General features: G+C 35.7%; 1 protein-coding gene across 4 annotated transcripts in view; it reads left to right on the top strand.

Annotated features, from left to right (window-relative positions):
• The window catches only part of WNK3 (WNK lysine deficient protein kinase 3), a 118,304-nt gene that overhangs the window by 70,220 nt on the left and 31,358 nt on the right, over positions 1-16,726 (top strand). For all 4 annotated transcript variants that reach the window (XM_090264413.1, XM_090264409.1, XM_090264410.1 and 1 more), the window contains 5 exons: positions 5,828-5,892; positions 10,799-10,946; positions 14,012-14,128; positions 15,344-15,499; positions 15,581-15,632. In XM_090264413.1, coding sequence (XP_090120539.1) covers positions 5,828-5,892; positions 10,799-10,946; positions 14,012-14,128; positions 15,344-15,499; positions 15,581-15,632 — 538 coding nt within the window. The remainder of the gene's footprint in view (positions 1-5,827; positions 5,893-10,798; positions 10,947-14,011; positions 14,129-15,343; positions 15,500-15,580; positions 15,633-16,726) is intronic.

The following is a 16,726-nucleotide window of genomic DNA, read 5'->3' on the forward strand; positions in this document are numbered from 1 at the left end:
CAGGATGGAGAGGAAGTGCCCACCACCACCTCTGCCACCTACAGAGTGAGGGCTCTACTCTCCAGTCTGTGTGAATTACCCTTGCCAGGTCCTGGTTACTCCCACTGAGCACATTTGAGTTGGGACAGGACAGCAACTCAGAGTGGGCAGATTCTAAGGGCGAGACCCGAGGCAGACCCAACCTCCGGGCTCTGCAGGCCCCAACACATGGGTCTACGAGAAATCTTGCCCTGAAAAACTTGCGGGAAGAGGGCAGCGGAGACAGCATCTGAAATTGACTTGCAATAGAAAACCTCTTGGGCGGTCATGGACTGGCCCAACAAGTGGCCAGCTTTGGAAAGCCATTCAAGGAGCTCCACATTCGGGATATCCAGAGACTGATCTTACCAGGCACAAGAAGCTGCTGAGGCAAACCACACCTTTTTCTTTTTCAATCTTTTTTACCTCATTTTTTGTTTTTTGTTCTGTTCTCTCTCTCTCTCTCTCTCTCTCTCTCTCTCTCTCTCTCTCCCCCTCCCTCCCTCTGCTTTCATATCTTTTTCTCTTTTTCCTATTCTTTGTTTTTTCTATTCTTTTTCTTCCTATTTTTCTTTCATATTCTTTAGTTTCCTTTTCCTTTCCCTATATATTTTTTATTATTATTATCTATAATTTTTTTCATTCTATCCTTTTCTTTCTTTCATATTCTTTCCTGTTTTTTTCCTTCACTAATTTTATTTCCTGTCTTTTATTATTATTTTTATTTCTTGTTTTCTTTTTTTTCCCCCCATTTCTGATTCTTTTTGTTGGTGGTGTTTGTTTCTTTTTCTGTTGAGTTGGTTTGGTTTGGTTTGGTCACCATCTCTACAACAATTTGTTGAGTCTCACAGTCAACCAGCCCAAGGGTTGAGATATACCATGAATAGGACAATAGCAATCAAGAAACAATTCAACAGAAGGACCCACATAACTCACACTATGGTCATTCCTAGAGCACCTAGCTCAGGTGGTCAAGGAGAGTGCATCACTGGGTACCACAGGACACCTACTACAGCAGGCTACCCCACCAAGTCAGGGACTCATAGAAGTTGTATTTAATACATACAAAAAAAAAAGAACCCAAAAACACAAAGAGACAGCCAAAATGGGGAAACAAAGAAACAGACCCCAAATGAAAGAACAGGAGAAACTTCCAGTAAAAGCTAAATGAAATTGAGGCAATTTATCCAACACAGAGTTCAAAGTAATGTTTATAAGGATTCTAAACAGCAGGAAGGACATAGAAACCATGAAAATAACCAGGCAGAAAAACGAATAACATATTTGAAATGAATACACTGGAAGGAATAATCAGTAGGTTGGATGAAGCAGAGGATAGAATTAGCAAATTAGAAGAGAAAATAGACAAAAACCACTCAATCAGAGCAGCAAAAGGGGAAAGGAAGAATTAAAAAGCAGAAGGTAGTTTAAGAGAACTTTGGAACAACATCTACATCATAGGGATGCCAGAAGGAGAAGAAAGAGAGCAAGGGATAGAGAAACTGAAAAAATAGTGGCAGAAATCTTCCCTAACCTGGTGAAGAAAAAGGTCACACAAGTTGAGGAAGCAAGAAAAGTATCAAATAATATAACCCTACACCTAAAACAACTAGAAAAACAACAATTAACAAAGCCCAGAGCAAGGAGAAGAAAAAAAAAATAATGAAGATCAAACAGGAAATAAATGACATAGAGACTGAAACAGTAAGATCAATGGACCTAGAGCTTATTATGCTAAGTGAAATAAGCCAGCCAGTGAAAGACAACAAATACTATATGGTCTCTTTTATATGTGAAATGTAATGAACAAAATAAACTGTAAACTAACGAACAAAATAGAAACAGGCGTAGATCCATTGAACAGACTGGCAGCTGCTGTATTTCAAAGGGGAGCAGGGGAGTGGATGAAAGAAGGTGAAGGAATTAGCCAAAGAACATATATACATGACCCAAGGACAAAGGGATTGCCTGAGGGGGGCGACTCATTAGAGGCGGGTCAATGATGAAAAAGTTGGGACAAGTGTAATAGCATAAACAATGAAGTACAATTTTTAAAAAGATCCATGAAACCAGGAGCTGTTTATTTGAAAAGATAAACAAGATGGACAAACCTTTAACCAGACTCATCAAGAAAAAAAAGAGAGAGGACCCAAATAAAATTAGAAATGAAAGAGGAGAGGTAACAACTGTTATCACAGAAATACAAAGGACTGTAAGAAAATACTATGACAACTATATACCAAGAAATTGGACAAATTCAGCAAAATGGATACATTTCTAGAAAGATACAGTCTTCCAAAACTGAATCAGGGAGAATCAGAACACCTGAAGCATAAGATAACAACTAATGAAATTAACACAGTAATTAAAACAAAAACAAAGCAAAAAAAAAAAAGAAAGAAAGAAACTCCAAGCAAACAAAAGTCCTGGATCAGACAGCTTGACAGGTGAATTTTACCAATCATTTAAAGAAGAACTAACACTTATCTTTCTGAAATGATTCCAAAAAATTCAAGAGGAGGGAAGACTTCCAAGCTCTTTTTTCGAGGCCAGTATTATCCTAATTGAAAAACCAGATAAAGGCACAGCAAAGAAAGAAAATTATAGGCCAATATCCCTGATGAACATAGATGCTAAAATGCTCAACAAAATATTGGGAAACTGGGCCTAGCAATACATTAAAAAATCATAAACTATGATCAAGTGGGATTTAAGGTTGGTACAATATTTGTGAATACATAAAGTGATACATGACATAAAATGCAAGACAAAAATCACACGATCATGTCAATAGATGCAGAAAAAGCATTCGATAAAAACCAGCACCCATTTATGGTAAAATACTCTCAGCAAAGTGGGAATAAGGGGATGATACCTCAACATAATAAAGACTGTATATGAAAAACCTACAGCTAACATCATACTCAATTGGCAAAAACTAAAGGTGTTTACTATTAAGATCAGGAACAAGACAGGGATGTCCACTCTTACCACTTTCATTCAACATAGTACTGGAAGTTCTAGCCATAGCTATCAGACAAGAAGAAGAAATAAAAGGCATCCAAGTTGAAAAGGAAGAAACAAAGCTCATTTGCAATGCAAATATGATAGTGTACATTTAAAACTCTAGAGTCCATCAATAAACTCCTAGACCTAATAAATGAATTCAGCACAGTAGCTGTATACAAAATCAATACTGATATTGATGACATTTTTATACATGATTAATTTTCAATGATCACACAGTACTGCAGTAAGTATTCATAATTACCTAACTCTCCCTGTTCCTGGACAATTAATTTGCTATCAGCTTTTTCTTTTCTTTAAATTTTTTTATTGGTTTCAGGTGTACAGCTTAGTGGTAAGACAGTCATATAGGTTACATAGTGTTCCCCTCAATAGTTCTAGTAGCCATCCTTCGCCATATATCGTTATTGCAATATTATTGACTATATTTCCTGTGCTTTACATCCCCATAGCTATTGTGTAATCTACCAATCTGTACTTCTTAATCCCTGCACCTCTTTCACCCAGTCCCCCAAACTGCTTCCCCTCTGGCAACCATAAGTTTGCTCTGTGTCTATTACTCTGTTTCAATTTTGTTTGTGCATTTATTTTGTTCTTTAGAGTCCACGTATAAGTGAAATTATATGATATTTGTCTTTCTCTGACTGACTTATTTCACTGAGCATAATGCCCTCTAGGTTTATCCATGCTATCACAAATGGTAAGATTTCCTTTTTCATGTCTGAGTAATATTTACTATATATTATATAACACACAAAAAACACAGGCATAGTTGCCATTTACTATGAAACAAACTTTATACTATGTACTTTTTCCTTTGTATTTCTTTTGAATTGATGTCCAGAATTGGTAATACTGGATCACAAACATTTTTATGACACAACCTTTCTTCTTATGTCACAGTTTTCTTCTTTCTACCTTCAAGCATTTATTGGAAGCCTAAAATGTGTTAGGCACTGTGTTAAGAGGCACTGAGAATACAAAGGTAAATCACATAGAGTCCCTGGAGTCAGACATAATAAAGAGGGACATGATAAAAGACATTACTGAATGGCGGTCTGTCTGTTGGTTGTTGTGTCCATCTATCCATCCATCCATTGATCCATCTACTACTATTCATTCATCTGCATATGACTTCCCCTATGAAGCATGGGAGAACTAGTTGCAAACAGGATGCCTTTTACCTATAAATATTTCTGTGAAAGAACAAGGTCATTTTCTTACCACAATACAATGATCAAGTCCAGGTAATTTAACATGAATATAATATTATTCTTTAACGTGTTGTTCACAATAAAATTCCACAAATTTTCCAAATAATGTCCTTAATGGCAATCCCCCACCAATCCAGATCTATTTGAAGATTTTGCATTTTCTTTAGTTGTGTTGTCTCTTTTGTCTCTTTTAATCTGGGACAGATTCTCAGTCTTTCTTTGTCTTTCATAACATTGATATTTTTGAAAAATAAAGGTCAGTTATTTTATAGAATGTTCTTCAATTTCAGATTCAGATCATGCATTTTTATCAGGAATAACAAGTAAGTAATGTTGTGTTATTTGCACATCGTGTCATATTAGGAGGCATGTGATATCAATGTGTCCCAACATTGCTGCAGTTAAGTTTGATTACTTGGTTAAGGTGGGGCCTGCCAAGTCTTACTGTAAAGTGATTGTTTTTTGCTTTTATAATTAATGAGCAATCTGTGAGGAGATATTTTGAAACTATGTAAATATCCTGTTCCTCATTCAACGTTCACCCATTAGTTTTATCATCCATTGATGATTTTCTAACTTCCTCAGTCCTTATATTTATTACTTAGCCTTGTAATGTAAGAGCTTTCCTTTGTTTGTATCAGTATGATTTCATGGGTTCTTATTTTATTGAATGGGTTATATTCTGTTCCTATCATTATTTATTCTGATGCCCAAATTGTGCACAGGACTTAAGGGGTAATTGTAATAGTCCTGAGAGATGAAGGGATATAAGTAGAGTCACAGTATATCAAAAAGTCCAACTCATTCAGTGTGGCATTGAGCAGAGAAGAGGCTAGAGAATGAGGCAGGGACTACTTCACCGAGGACTTTATTTGTCATCCAAAAGAACTAAACCTTATAGAAGATGACAAGCCATCATAGGGGCTTTAAACTGAGTAGGGAAGTGATCATTTTGGGTAGGTTTGCATTTTAAGGTCACTCTGCTATCTCCAGTGGTAATGCATTGGATGGATTATAGAAATGTTTTAAATGGTTTTCCAGCAGGGTTAGCATTTGCCTTCTTAAAGGGCTTATACTTTCTTCCTAGAAATCAGTATTGCAGCTCGCCAATACTAACGCCTCAAAGGAATAAATTGGCAGTAGGTTTGTGGAAAAGAAAGAGCAGGGAAGATGAGAACACACAGTATGTTAAAGCTTGTGTCATTGATTTATCTGTTTCTGTAATGGCAGTAACTCTTCTTTAGGAGTATTTTTACAACCAGGACTGAAAGCTGAATGTCATTGTTCTCTGTTGAAAAATAACACAGACAAAAGCATGTAAAACAATACTCTTTTCTTAATGAAAAATCTTAATGAAAATGAGTATTGCTACAGTTTATTGTTTTACCTTTGGCAGTAAAATCAATAATAAGATTGATATAGACATTCAATAGTGTAGATGTTTTGCCTGGTTTGTGAAGTAACCAAAATATGAAATGTAACAAGTATGTTTCCTGAAATAAAAGCAATTTTCATCTTTGCTTGAAGTTTGCTGTTATCATAACATTTTATTTCTATATTATTTACAGCCTATATCTCAACCAGTTGGAGTTGAACAACAAGCAACTCTTCTAAAACCGGATTTAGTTAGAAGGTGAGTATCTTCAAATTTTATACCATGGAAATGATAAGGGTATGTTGAAATACTTGCGTTAATTAGGGGCTCATTGTATCTTGACTAGAGAAGATCTTGCGTTCTTGTATTTATGTGTATGTTCAATAAAAATGGTAGGTATTATTTTTACTTTTTAATTTTAATGAAGATCATATTGATTGTGAAATTACTATTTTCTTTTTCTCATAATATTTTGTTTCTAAGAAAAGCTCAGAAGGATTAAAACAGGAAATAAATAATATAATTTAGAATAAAATTCCAACTAATCTAAAGTAATAAATTACAACCAGATATACATATAGTTGTGTTATTATTTGGTAGTTGTAAGGTAATATTTTTCTCTATGTTATTCAGATTGGGTAATTCCTATTGTTCTGTTTTCAAGTTCACTGGTTCTTTCCCTTTCTCTTTTTATTCTATTATGCCCATTCAATGAGTTGTTTTTTTAATGATTGTTCTTTATGTTTCTATAGTTTCCATTTGGTTATTTTTTAACATCTTCTATTTTTAATGAGGTTTTTTTTCATTTGCTTCAAGAGTATTTGTAATTGCTTATTGAGTCATTTTGATGATGGCTGCTTTAGCATCCTTGTCAGTTAATTCTAATATCTGACTCATCCTGGTGTTGGCATCTGTTGATTGTCTTTCCACATTCAAATTGTGATTTTCCTGGTTTTTGGTAAGACAAGTAATTTTCATTTGTCTCCTAGACCTTTTGAATACTGTGTTAGGAAACTCTCAATCCTATTTAAATACTGTAGTTTATCTGGCAGTCACCCTGTTCTGTGAGCATTTCATTTTCAGAGTACTTGTAGCATGATTCTGGTCTCTTTGGAACACCTTGCGCACTTGGGCCCCACTTCTGGATAAAGGGGGTGAAGAGCACTCTTCTCTAGGCTTGCTGCCTCAATATGGTTTTCTTAAGTAGGTCTCATGCTACTGGTGGAGTTCCCTCCCGACTTACCAGGAGGGAGCAATGGGGTTACCTGAACTACTTTCTCCTGCTGGGTTGGGGGTCAAGAGATCACTGGGCTTGGGCTGCCTTTACCTTTAGGCCCAGAGTCTGGACTGCCTTCTGTCACCTGGTGGGTAATCAGGAGACACCAAGCCGTTATCTTTTTCCTTACGTCCTGGTGGTTCTCTAGCCAGTCCACCTTCATCTTTTCACCCTTCAGCGCCCTCCTGTGATTGTCTACTGTCACATTTCCATATTTTTTAGTTGTACTTTGAGGAGAAAAACAGGGAGAGTTGAATTTCTGCCATCTTGCCCCAAACCCTAAACTAGTGTTTAAGGTAAATCTGCGATGTGAATGATATAGCCCACTAACTAGTACTATGTCCTTATTATCTGTTGAAAGTGTTATTTGTTACTGCTATTTCTCTGTGTATTAAAAAACTAAGCAGTATTAATGTATCTTCTACCACCACTTGTATTTATGCAAAATGTTTTTTCACGTGGACATAGAAAAACATTTAGGAGTTATTTTTGTCTTTTCTTATATATTTTTATGCAGATACTTCATGAATAATTTTAGGAGGACTTTACCTAAAAATTAATTTAAAATATATCTGTTTGGTGCTTATAGATCTTATCACTTAAGTTTCAATTGTACTTTTTAGAATTTTTATATTTATTGAAATATCTTCAAACTTATTAAAGAAAACTGAAAAATGTTCTTGACATGGATAAATTGAAAGTTAGTCTACCGTTTCATAATCATATTGATTTGAACCAGCAAAATACAACTAGTTAGAATCAATCATGTCGAACATTTTTTTTTTCAGATTTAATGTGTTTTATTGATTAAAATATTACATTTGTGCCAATTTCCCTTCCCTCTGCTCCCCTCCACCCGGTGGCCCCCCTCCCTCCAGTTGTCCCCCCCTTTTAGATTATGTCCATTAGTTGTGCATACAGTTCCTCCCAACCTCTCTCCGTCTATTCCATTCCCTCCTACCATGATCCCCAATTCCTATATCATCTCCCTCCCTCTCCCCACTCCCCCTCCCTGTTGACCTCCCCCCACTATGCTTCCCTTACCCACAGTTCCTTTTCCACTCTCGTTGCCTGTTTCGTTTGCCTTTGTTTCATCTCCCTAGCTTCTGTTTTTTAAACCAGTCCCTTTAACATCTCATATAACAGTGGTTTGGATCTAATGAACTCTTTCAGTTTTATTTTGTCCTGGAAACACTTTCTCTGTCCTTCTATTCTGAATGACAATTTCGCTGGATAGAGTATTCGTGGTTGTAGGTTTTGGATTTTCATTACTTTGAATATTTCTTGCCAGTCCCTTCTTGCCTGTAGGGTCTCCCTTGAGAAGTCAGCTGATAGTCTAATTGGGACCCCTTTGTACATAATTCTTTTCTTCTCTCTTGCTGCTTTTAAGATTCTCTCTTTATCTTTAATTTTTGACATTTTGATTATAATGTGTCTTGGAGTGGTTCTCCCTGGGTCCAGTCTCTTGGGAACTCTCCTTGCTTCCTGGACCTGCAAGTCTATTCCCTTCCCCAAGTCTGGGAAGTTCTCCTTTATTATATTTTCACTCAATTTTTCAAGTTCTAGTTCATCTTCCTCATTCTCTGGCAAACCAATGATTCTTATGTTGGGCCTTTTATAGCTGTCCCAGAGGTTTCTGATCCTCTCATTGTTGCTTCCTATTTCCTCTCGCTGCATTGGTTGACTGCTTGTTCCTTCTCCATATTCCAGTTTGTTGAAATGAACTCTGGATTCCTCACCTTCTGTCTCGTATGTGGTTTTGTTCCTTTCGTTATGAAAGTTTTTCGCTTCTTTCATATCTTTTTCCTGCTCTTTTGTGAATTCTGTAAGCCACCTGATAACAATGGCCCAGAACTGAGCATCTGACAGGTTTCTTATCTGTTCATCTGTCAGGTTCTCTATCTGCTGTCTGGTGAGTTGTGCCACCGGGATCTCTATATTTGTCTGCCACATTTTGACAGATGCGTTTTGTTTTCCTGGGCCGGCTGTCCGGGGCGGTGCCTGTGTACGGGTCACAAATTAGCGACCAGTGCCTGTCTGCGACCTATTTCGCAGCCCTGTGGTGCTTTCTGTGGGGGCGGGGGTCCAAGATGGATTCACACAGTTATTCCGCTAGGAGACCGGGATCCGTCCTCCCGCCCCACTGGGCCTCACTGTTCAAGGCGATGCTGCGGCTGCTTTCCCCAGCGCCGGAGTCGCGCACGCCAGGGGCTTGATTGGAGTCCCTCACGCCAGGGGCTTGATTGCCTCCGGGATTTTTCGCCGGGATTTTTCGCCGCCCCGCCCGCCGCTCCGCAAACAGCTTTGCCTTCTTTAACTCTTACCTGCCCAAATGGCACCGCTGGTTTATAACTTCATGTGTTGGGCTTCCGTGTAGTTTTATTTTCTGGAATTTCTAGTTATCCTTTGTTTTGAAGTAGTTGTATTCCTCTATAGTTGTAGAGGGAGACCTAGCGTGTCCATCTAAGCCTCCATCTTGGCCGGAAGTCCCTCCATGTCGAACATTTTTCACATCATTTGTTTTCACTTTTTTAAAACAAAATTTTGATATATTTGATTGATTGTTTGATTGCTAAGGAGGTATAACTGATATTCAACTTTATATTTCAAGTATACAACATAATAATTTGGTATTGTATATATTGTGAAATGATTACCGCAATAAATCCACCCATCACTTCACATAGTTACAGAATTTTTCCTTGTGATAAGAACTTTTCATATCTACTCCCTTAGCAACTTTGAAATATGCAGCATAGTTTTATTAACTATAGTCACCATGCTGCACATTACATCTCCGTGATTTATCTATTTATTTTATAACCGGAAGTTGTACCTTTCACTCCCTTCACCTATTTTGCCTACCTCCGACCCCTACCCCACCCCACACACACTTCTGGCAACCAACAATCTGTTCTCTGTATCTATGAGCTTGGGTTTTGTTTTTGTCTTTAGATTCTATGTATAAGTAAGATTATATGTATTTGTCTTTCTTTTCTCAGACTTATTTCTCTTAGCATAATGCCCTCAAAGCCTACCCATGCTGTTGTCAAGAGTTCATTATTTTTCATGGCTAGATAATATTTCATTGTTTAATAAATAACATATTTTCTTTATTTTATTTACATTTCTTATTCTGCCCTCCAGCCCTGTTTCTGCCTTTCATACCTGGTCTATCCCGTATTGAGTTTATTGCATAAAAAGGTATATTTTGAGTGAGAATTGATTTCTAGAGGTTTTATTTGAACATATTAATATGAAAACTCAAAACAGACAAGATATAATTGATCAAGAGGGTCCTCTGAGAAAAGGTTCCATAGAGGCCTATCACTGTTAGTGTTTTTCTTTCTCTTCCACTACTGTCAGAAAATGTCTCTCAAACAAATACAACATGATCTCAGTTTTTTGTAACTGTTAAAAACAGCTTTATTGAGATATATGTAATTCACGTACCATTAAATTCACCCATTAAACTATACAGTTGAGTGGCTTTCAGTATATTCACAGACTTGTGAAATCATAACTTAAAATATTTTTGTTGATTGATTTAAGAGAGAAACATCAATTTGTTGTTCTACTTATTTATGTATTCTTTGGTTTATTTTTACATGTGCCCTGGCTGAGGATTGAACCCAGAACTGTGGAGTATCGGGACAGTACTCTAACCAACTGAGCTACTACTCATTTATTTTCCATAAACTCATTATTTATGATTTTATTATTGGGAGGTTTTCTTACAATTTTATTGTCATGATGAAATGATTCTAGTCATGATGGAATTTCAGATGTTAACTCTTATTTGGGTTAAATATTAGGCTTTGAGAATCACAGAATAACGTCTGCTCTGAGAAACTGAATAAAAGTTGCTTTTGCATTTTTAATTACTAGTTTGCATCATGATGTGGCATCTGTGAAGGAAAACACCAATGCCCTTGATAACCCAAGTGGAAATGGCAAACAAGATCGGATCAAACAGAGAAGAGCTTCCTGTCCTCGACCAGAGAAAGGGACTAAATTCCAGCTAACTGTTCTTCAGGTCAGTGTGTATATATGGGCTAAGAGTGTGTATAGAGGTCGGCAAGGGTGGGGGACAGTCAGAGAGGGACGATATTACTATGGAAGCAGAGTATTGTGAAACTGTAAATTAACTTTTCCTCCATTAACAAACTTTTCTGATAATAGTATTATGTATTAATTGTTAAAGTTAGTAAATATAAGGAAAATATAAAGAAGAAAATAAAAATCTCTTGTACTCTCAGATATAGTTCCTGTTAATGTTTTAGTTTGTTTCATCTCTTTATTCCATACGTATGTGTAGCAGTTTATATTAAGATCATAGTAGTACTAGTACAAGTGAAAACTTATTGAATTATTTTGTGGTAGACACCCCAAATGTTATACATTTGTTTTTATCATTTAATCTTTTTTTATTCTTGTTCATTCTACTATCATTTAATCTTTTAATAACTTTGTATGATAGGTGGTAGTATACTTATCTTTACAAATAAGAATTAGAGAGGTCATTCAACTAGCAAGTCATAGTCAGATCTGAATCAAGATCAGACTTTACAGCCCATATCTCTAGCCAATATAGTGTAGGTTTCAGATGAATGCTAAACCTTATATATAATTTTATATCCTGCCTTTTAAAAAATTAATATATTACATATACTTTACTGTGTCATTAAGTAATTTTTAAATAACAAATTTTAAATAGCTGCCTTAGATAGCCCCTTGTATAGAGATAAAATAATTGAATCATTTCTTCTGTTGTTCTTTATTTAACTTGTTTCTTTCTTTGTATTTGTCTGTCTCCTTCTGTCAGTCTGTCTTTTTTCTAACTTCCATTTGCTCTCTTTGTGTCTGTCTCTCCATCTCCATCTCTGAAGCAAACACACTTGAGCACAAATCTTTGTACATATCCTTGATTTTTTCCTTATGTTAGATTTCTAGAAGTAGAATTAGTGGGTCAAAGAATATGAAGATTACATGTTGCTAGATCAGTGTCCAAAAAGGTTGGACCAGTTTACATTTCCATTAGCAGTGCATTTTGTTTTGATTAAAGAGTCAATTTCTGTGGGATTAAGAGAATTTTGGAAATTAATGACCAAATTTAGATCTTTGCATTTCAGATAGCTATAGTGACTATTATAAATTTTTTTTGCCTTTTTATAAAAGTTGTGTTCCCTTTTCTTCCCCACAGGTCACATTTGTCACTTACTTTTTGCTGGGTAATTTGAGCCTCAGATTTGTCGGTTATGTAGGCAGTATTTCAGGAAGGGAAAAACAGTCTTTTTGGATTCTGAGCAACTTAAACCATTTTCCCCATGTAATGTATGTGAGCTCATCTAGATGTTCTCTATACATTTGCAATGAGAAGACAATGATTGACTCTTGAAAATTTTTTAAATTAAATTTATAGAAGTGGCATTGGTTAATGAAATTGTATAGGCTATAATACATCATTTGTATATTGTGTTTTTTTACCACCCAAAGTCAAATGTTCTTCCATCACAATATATTTGACCTCCTTTACCTTATACTACCTCCCCCTAACCACTTTCCCTTTGGTAACCACCATACTGTTGTTTTGTCTATGAGTTCTTGATTGTTTGTCTTGTTTGTTCATTTGTTGCTTTTAGTTTTTTATCCCACATATGAGTGAAATCATACGGTTCTTGACTTTTCCATCTAACTTATTTCACTTAGCATGATATCGCATGTTGTCACAAAATGCAGTATTTCATCTTTTCTTATAGCTGAGTAGTATTTCATTGTCTATATGTACCACATCTTCATCCAATCATTTATTGGGGCACACATCAGTTGTTTCCATGTCTTGGCCACTGTGAAAAATGCTGCAATGAACATAGGGGTATGTGTGTATATATATATATCTCTTTCTGAATAAATGTTTCCAAATTTTTTAGGTAGATATCCAGAAGGATACGATAGTTCTATTCTTAATTTTTTTGAGGAATTTCCATAATGTTTTCCATGGTTGTTAAAACAGTTTACATTCCTACCAGCAGTGAATAAGGGTTCCTTTTTCTCCACAGCCTCTCCAACACTTGTTATTACTTGACTTGTTGATAACAGCCATCCTAACAGGTGTGAGGTGATATCTCATTGTGGTTTTGATTTGCATTTCCTTAATAGCTAGTGAAGTTGAGCATCTGTTCATATATCTGTTGGCCATTTTTATGTCCACTCGAGAGAGAAGTGTCTGTTTAGGTTCTTTGCCCGTTTTTTAAAAGTTAGATTGTTTTTTGTTGCTGTTGTTGTTGTTGAGTTGTATGAGTTCTTTATATATTTTGAATATTAATCCACTTTTGGGAGTATTACTTGCAAATATATTCTTCCAGACCGTTGGTTTCCTTTTTGTTTTGTTGTTGGTGTCTTTTGTTATGCAGAAGCTTTTTAGTTTGAAATAATCCCATTCATTTATTTTTGCTTTTATTTCACTTGCCTATGAAGTCAAATTCATAAAATCGTCTCTAAGACCAAAGTCCATAAGTTTAATACCTATGTTTTCTTCTGTGTAATTTGTTGTTTCAAGTCTTATATGTATATCTTTGATCCGTTTTTAATTAATTTTTGTGTATGGTGACAAACAGCAATCCAGATTAATTCTTTTTGTATGTGACTTTCCAATTTTCCAAGCACAAATTATTGAAGAAGTTTTCTTTTCTTTATTGTGCGTTTTTGGCTTATTTGTCGAAAATTATTTTTCCATATGCACATGGGTATATTTCTGGGCTCTCAATTCTATTCTATTGATCTCCATGTCTTGGGTTTTTTTTTTCCCCAATACCATTTTGTTTTGATTATTGTCATTTTGTAGTATAATTTGAAGTCAGGGAGTGTGATAGCTCCAGCCTTGTTCTTTTTTCTCAAGATTGTTTCACCTGTTCAGGGTTGTTTGTGGTTCCATACAAATCTGGTGATTCTTTTGTTATATTTCCTTACAAATGCCATTGGGATTTTGATCAGGATCACATTAAATTTGTGTATTACTTTGGGTAAGATTGCTCTTTTAACTATGTTGATTATTCCAACAATGATTGATTTTTAATCTGGTGGTGAAATGTTTGTGCCCAGGTATCAACCTCTGGAGATAACATGGTAGAGTGCCAACTGGAGACACACAATAACAAGATGGTCACCTTCAAGTTTGATGTTGATGGTGATGCACCAGAGGATATTGCAGACTATATGGTAAATACAATAAAACCAAGTCATTTTCCTTTTAGTGTTCTCTCTTTTTTCCTTCTAATTTTTCCTCCATTTATTCAGAGCTGTCTTTTTTGGGAAGCATTTTGTAAAAAATTTGTACAGAACCAAATTGGTTATGATCAAGACAATGTCAGTGTACCTTCTCTGGTTTCAGTATATTTATCTGCAAAATATGAACATGTTTCATTGAGAGATGTTTTAGGTCAGTGGTTATTATCCCTGGGTGCATGTTAAAATTGCATGAAGAACTTTTTAAAAACAATTCCCTAGACCCTTAATTAAATCAGAATCTTTGGATGTATGGCCTAAGCATCAATAGTTTGTAAAGTTCCCCAGGTAATTCTAATGGGTTAGCTACTGATATAACATCTTATATTCAGGTGTTGAAGTAATGTTCATTATTTCATTCAATGTTTGTATTTCTTTGAATTGTTAGGCTTAATTTAGAATTTTCCACTTTTAAAACATGGGGATAGTTTAGGGTGGCAGGAAGACTATATAACGTTTATTTTTTATTTTATTTTAGAGAGAAAGGAAAGGAGAGAGAAACATCAATTTGTGGTTGTACTTATTTATGAATTCATTGGTTGCTTCATGTATGTGTCCTGACTGGGGATAGAACCCGCAACCTTGGCATATCGGGACAACATTCTAACCAACTGAGCTACCTGGCCAGGGCCATAATGCTTTTGTTTCTGCCAGTTTTCTTTGGAGGTATATTTTTCTGGCCAAGCAGTATTAAATATTTTGAAAGTTAAACATTTTGTCAGTTCTGCCTCTTGTCTGACATAGTATTTTCTGAACTGTCTCCAGTCTGTTCTTTACCATCTTTAGAGATGCTTCATTTTGTGACTTAAAAGTTGTTGGGTTTGGACATCTAGTTTTAAGCATAAACATTGCCTCAGTTATGTCCTCAAATGACAATCAATTAATAGAATCTCAGATCGTTTTTAAAATGCTGGCTTCTTCTCTTGTATGTGATGCAAACCTGACAACTGTCAGTGGTCTCAAAATACAAAGAATAATTTAACATGTTATATTACATTTTATTGCTGGTCTTTGTTAATTCTCTTGTGGCACTTGCATATAAATATTTTAGTTTATTTTTTTAAGGTTGTCACCATTGATAGAATATTATAATTTTGAGGAAACTTCAAATTCACTCTCATAAATAGACTTACTTTTACTTTTGGACAGGTTGAAGATAACTTTGTGCTGGAAAGTGAGAAAGAAAAATTTGTAGAAGAATTGAGATCTATCGTAGGTCAAGCGCAGGAGATTCTTCATGTCCACTCTGCTGCAGAAAAAACCACTGGAGTTGACTCTGTTATTGTGGATTCCAACAGTAGCCAAGTAAGGTCAATTGTTTACCAAATAGGTGTTTTGGGATATGTATCAGGAACTTCTTGATTTATCTATTCATTTTTAATTCAGACAGGATCATCTGAACAAGTACAGATAAATTCTGCATCCACTCAAACCAGCAGTAAGTATATTTAATAAAACTTACCATTTGGCATTTGAATTAAGACATTTGGAAACTTGAATTTACACATCTTTATTTGCAAAGGTATTAATTAGCCAATAAAGGAATTTGATAAATTGTTAATTTCGGTTTTCCCACACTCTGAAAGGACTTTTATAGTTCAGAAGAAAGTATAAGAAGTAAAACCATTCTCCAGATTTTCTTCAAGTGTTGGTTCTTTATCTGATTAATTTATTTCTGAGTTGCTGCATGGTATATTACCCGAAAAGCAGTCACAGTACTGTTTGAACTTAAGTGGTAAGATCTTTTTCCCCCTGATAGGAGATGGACAGAAATATTGTGGTTTGTTTTTTTTTTCTATCCTCACCCAAGGACATGCTTATTGATTTTAGAGAAAGAGAGAAGAAGGTAGGGTGTGAGGCAGAGAGACAGACAGACAGACAGATATTGATGTGAGAGAGAAACATCAATCAGCTGTCTTTCATACATGTCCTGACTGGGGACCAAAGCCACAAACCAGGCAAGTACCTTGGCCAGAGGTTGAACCCAGTTTTTCGGTTTATGAGATGATGCTCCAGCCAACCTAGCCACAGTGGCCAGGGTAGACAGAAACATTAACTAAAATATGTTCTAAGTTTGCCTCATGTTCTAATAATCACTGGTGTCATGATTTTATTCCACCAGCTATATGTTTCTCCTTGCTCTGATCACTAAGTTTTGTAAATCAGATACCAGATAAACTTCCAAGGAGTCAAAATGGGGTCCTCTATTTCCTTTCTGATGACTTGATCTCTCCATTCTTCTCCACTCTGGTCATAGGTATATTTAGAGTATCGGGGAAGGGGAGAAGAGCCAGACAAATGAGGACCTCTAAAGGAATTATAAGGACATGAGGAAGCAACAGGTGGTGGGCGAGTCATGGAACCAGATACCATTACACTGAAATTTAGTTTGTGTAAGAATGCCAGGGTCTTCCTCTACCTTCTTTTCCTCATTAGCAGGAGTCTGAGCAGATATCTGACTGACAAACTAGGGTATCTTTTAAAAGAGAGTTACTTATTTGAATAAGTTTACAAAGTAGGAGTAAAGATGTA

This window comes from Furipterus horrens, unplaced genomic scaffold (assembly GCF_987537825.1).
Source record: "Furipterus horrens unplaced genomic scaffold, mFurHor1.1.pri manual_scaffold_17, whole genome shotgun sequence".
Taxonomy (NCBI): Eukaryota; Metazoa; Chordata; class Mammalia; order Chiroptera; family Furipteridae; genus Furipterus; species Furipterus horrens.